Source organism: Bison bison, unplaced genomic scaffold (assembly GCF_000754665.1).
Source record: "Bison bison bison isolate TAMUID 2011002044 unplaced genomic scaffold, Bison_UMD1.0 scf7180017864232, whole genome shotgun sequence".
Lineage (NCBI taxonomy): Eukaryota > Metazoa > Chordata > Mammalia > Artiodactyla > Bovidae > Bison > Bison bison.
This window is the reverse complement of record NW_011494804.1, coordinates 2,865,869-2,867,608: the sequence shown is the minus strand read 5'-3', so window position 1 is coordinate 2,867,608 and position 1,740 is coordinate 2,865,869. Positions and strand designations below refer to the sequence as shown.

At 45.1% G+C, this 1,740-nt stretch overlaps 1 protein-coding gene across 1 annotated transcript in view; it reads right to left on the bottom strand.

Moving 5' to 3' along the window:
- The window catches only part of RGCC (regulator of cell cycle), a gene marked incomplete at its 5' end in the record, with an annotated part of 9,788 nt that extends 8,268 nt beyond the window's left edge, over nt 1-1,520 (bottom strand). Inside the window, one exon of the mRNA XM_010846177.1 lies at nt 1,421-1,520. Within this exon, the coding sequence (XP_010844479.1) occupies nt 1,421-1,520 (100 nt within the window). The remainder of the gene's footprint in view (nt 1-1,420) is intronic.
- Between the last annotated feature and the right edge of the window lie 220 nt (nt 1,521-1,740).

Genomic DNA, 1,740 nt, shown 5'->3' with positions numbered 1-1,740 from the left:
ATATTTAATAATTATTTAAAATATTAAATAATTATTAAATTATTTTATTAAATTCCTTTAATTATTAAATTCCTTTAAGTATTTTCCTCAACCTCAGGAAATGTATATAGACAAGCTGACTGCTCCTTGACTGGCAGATTCAGCTGCAAACTACTGAGCCAACCTTTCAAATAATCAGGAGTTGCCTCTAACTGATAATGAGCTCAGGCTACTCTCACAATGAGACAGAGGGGGGAAAAAAAATCCTAGTTGCTGTCCCCCTAGAGCTGTGTGGCACCGAGGCCGTGTGATGCTGTGCGAGTCACTTCGTCTCGGAGCTTCAGTTTCTTTTAAGAAAGGGGGATAAGAAACCCAGGCGCTCCGTGTGCTGCCTATGGTTTTCAGGCTTTATTTTTTCAACAAACTGGAGGAAGGCATGCTCAGAAGAAAGGCCACCACAGGGAATAATAAGACTCCAGATTCTGGGGCCAAGCTTCTTCCTCTTCTTTAGAGAGTAGCAAAACTCTTAAGAAAAAAATTTATCTTCAGAGGTGCCTTAGAACAAACCTCCCAAGAAGAATCCCACCAACACAGAAGTAATCCAACCTCTCTCAACCCTTTATCCAATAAAGTTTCATTCCACAGTGAATAAGATTGCATGCTAGGTGTAAATTAAAAGGGAAGCAAAGCTTGCCTTCCTGTTCTTTTCACTCCCCTAGAACTCGATTTCTTGCAAAATAACAGCCAGTTAGTCTGACAAGTGACAGCAATGTGTTGCTGGCTGATAGCATAGTAATGTATTATTGCCTGCCCAGTATCAGTCACTGCCATTAATAAGGGCTCAAGGGACATATAGCAGTGATGATCTGGGGACCCCTGGCAGGTGGCAAGGCTAGATATTGCAAGGCCTTACAACATCTACCGCCATCAGCTCCGCAGTCCCATCAGAAATGTCCTTGGCAAGTCGAACTGGCTCACTGAAGCCAGGAACCTCAAATTCAGGGAGCAAGTTTGCTAAGACATCATCAAAAGAAATGTGAGCATATTAAATATTCGAACATCTTAACCATAGGAGTGCCCACAAAGCTTGGAAAACTTGGCTATAAAAACAAAGACTTGTTTAAAAGGTAGACGTGTTGTTTTCATTTGGGGGTGGGGAGAAAGGTAATTTGGGGGTTGGCACCAGCGTGTGTTACTCCAGAGGGAAGGAAAACCACAGACAGTAACCGTGGCCCGGAGCTCCTGTAAATATAGAACAATCCCACATGTTTCAGGCAAGCAAACCATAGTAATTAACTGAGAAAAAGAAAGCCTTGGACCTGTTTCCCTTTCGCCACAGGGAATGGTTTGTGCGGGGTTGGGGAGGGGGTCAGCTCTCCCACTCAACATCTACATTCCAACAGCTACACTGATAGAATAAGAAAGCATTTCTCAATCTCACCACTATTATTCCAGCTTCTCTTCTGGGGCTGCTCGGTCCCTCTATATGCCTTCAGGTGTCCACCAGTGATGGGGCTTCCCTGGTGGCTCAGCGGTGAAGATTATGCTTGCAACGCAGGAGCCTCTGGAGACCCAGGTTCCGATCCCTGGGTCAGGAAGATCCCCTGGAGGAGGGCACAGCAACTCACTCCAGTATTCTTGCCTGGAGAATCCTACAGACAGAGGAGCCTGGCGAGCCACAGTCCATAAGGTCACAAAGAGTCAGCCACGACTGAAGCGACTTAGCACACACATGCATACACGTCTACCAGTGACACTTGT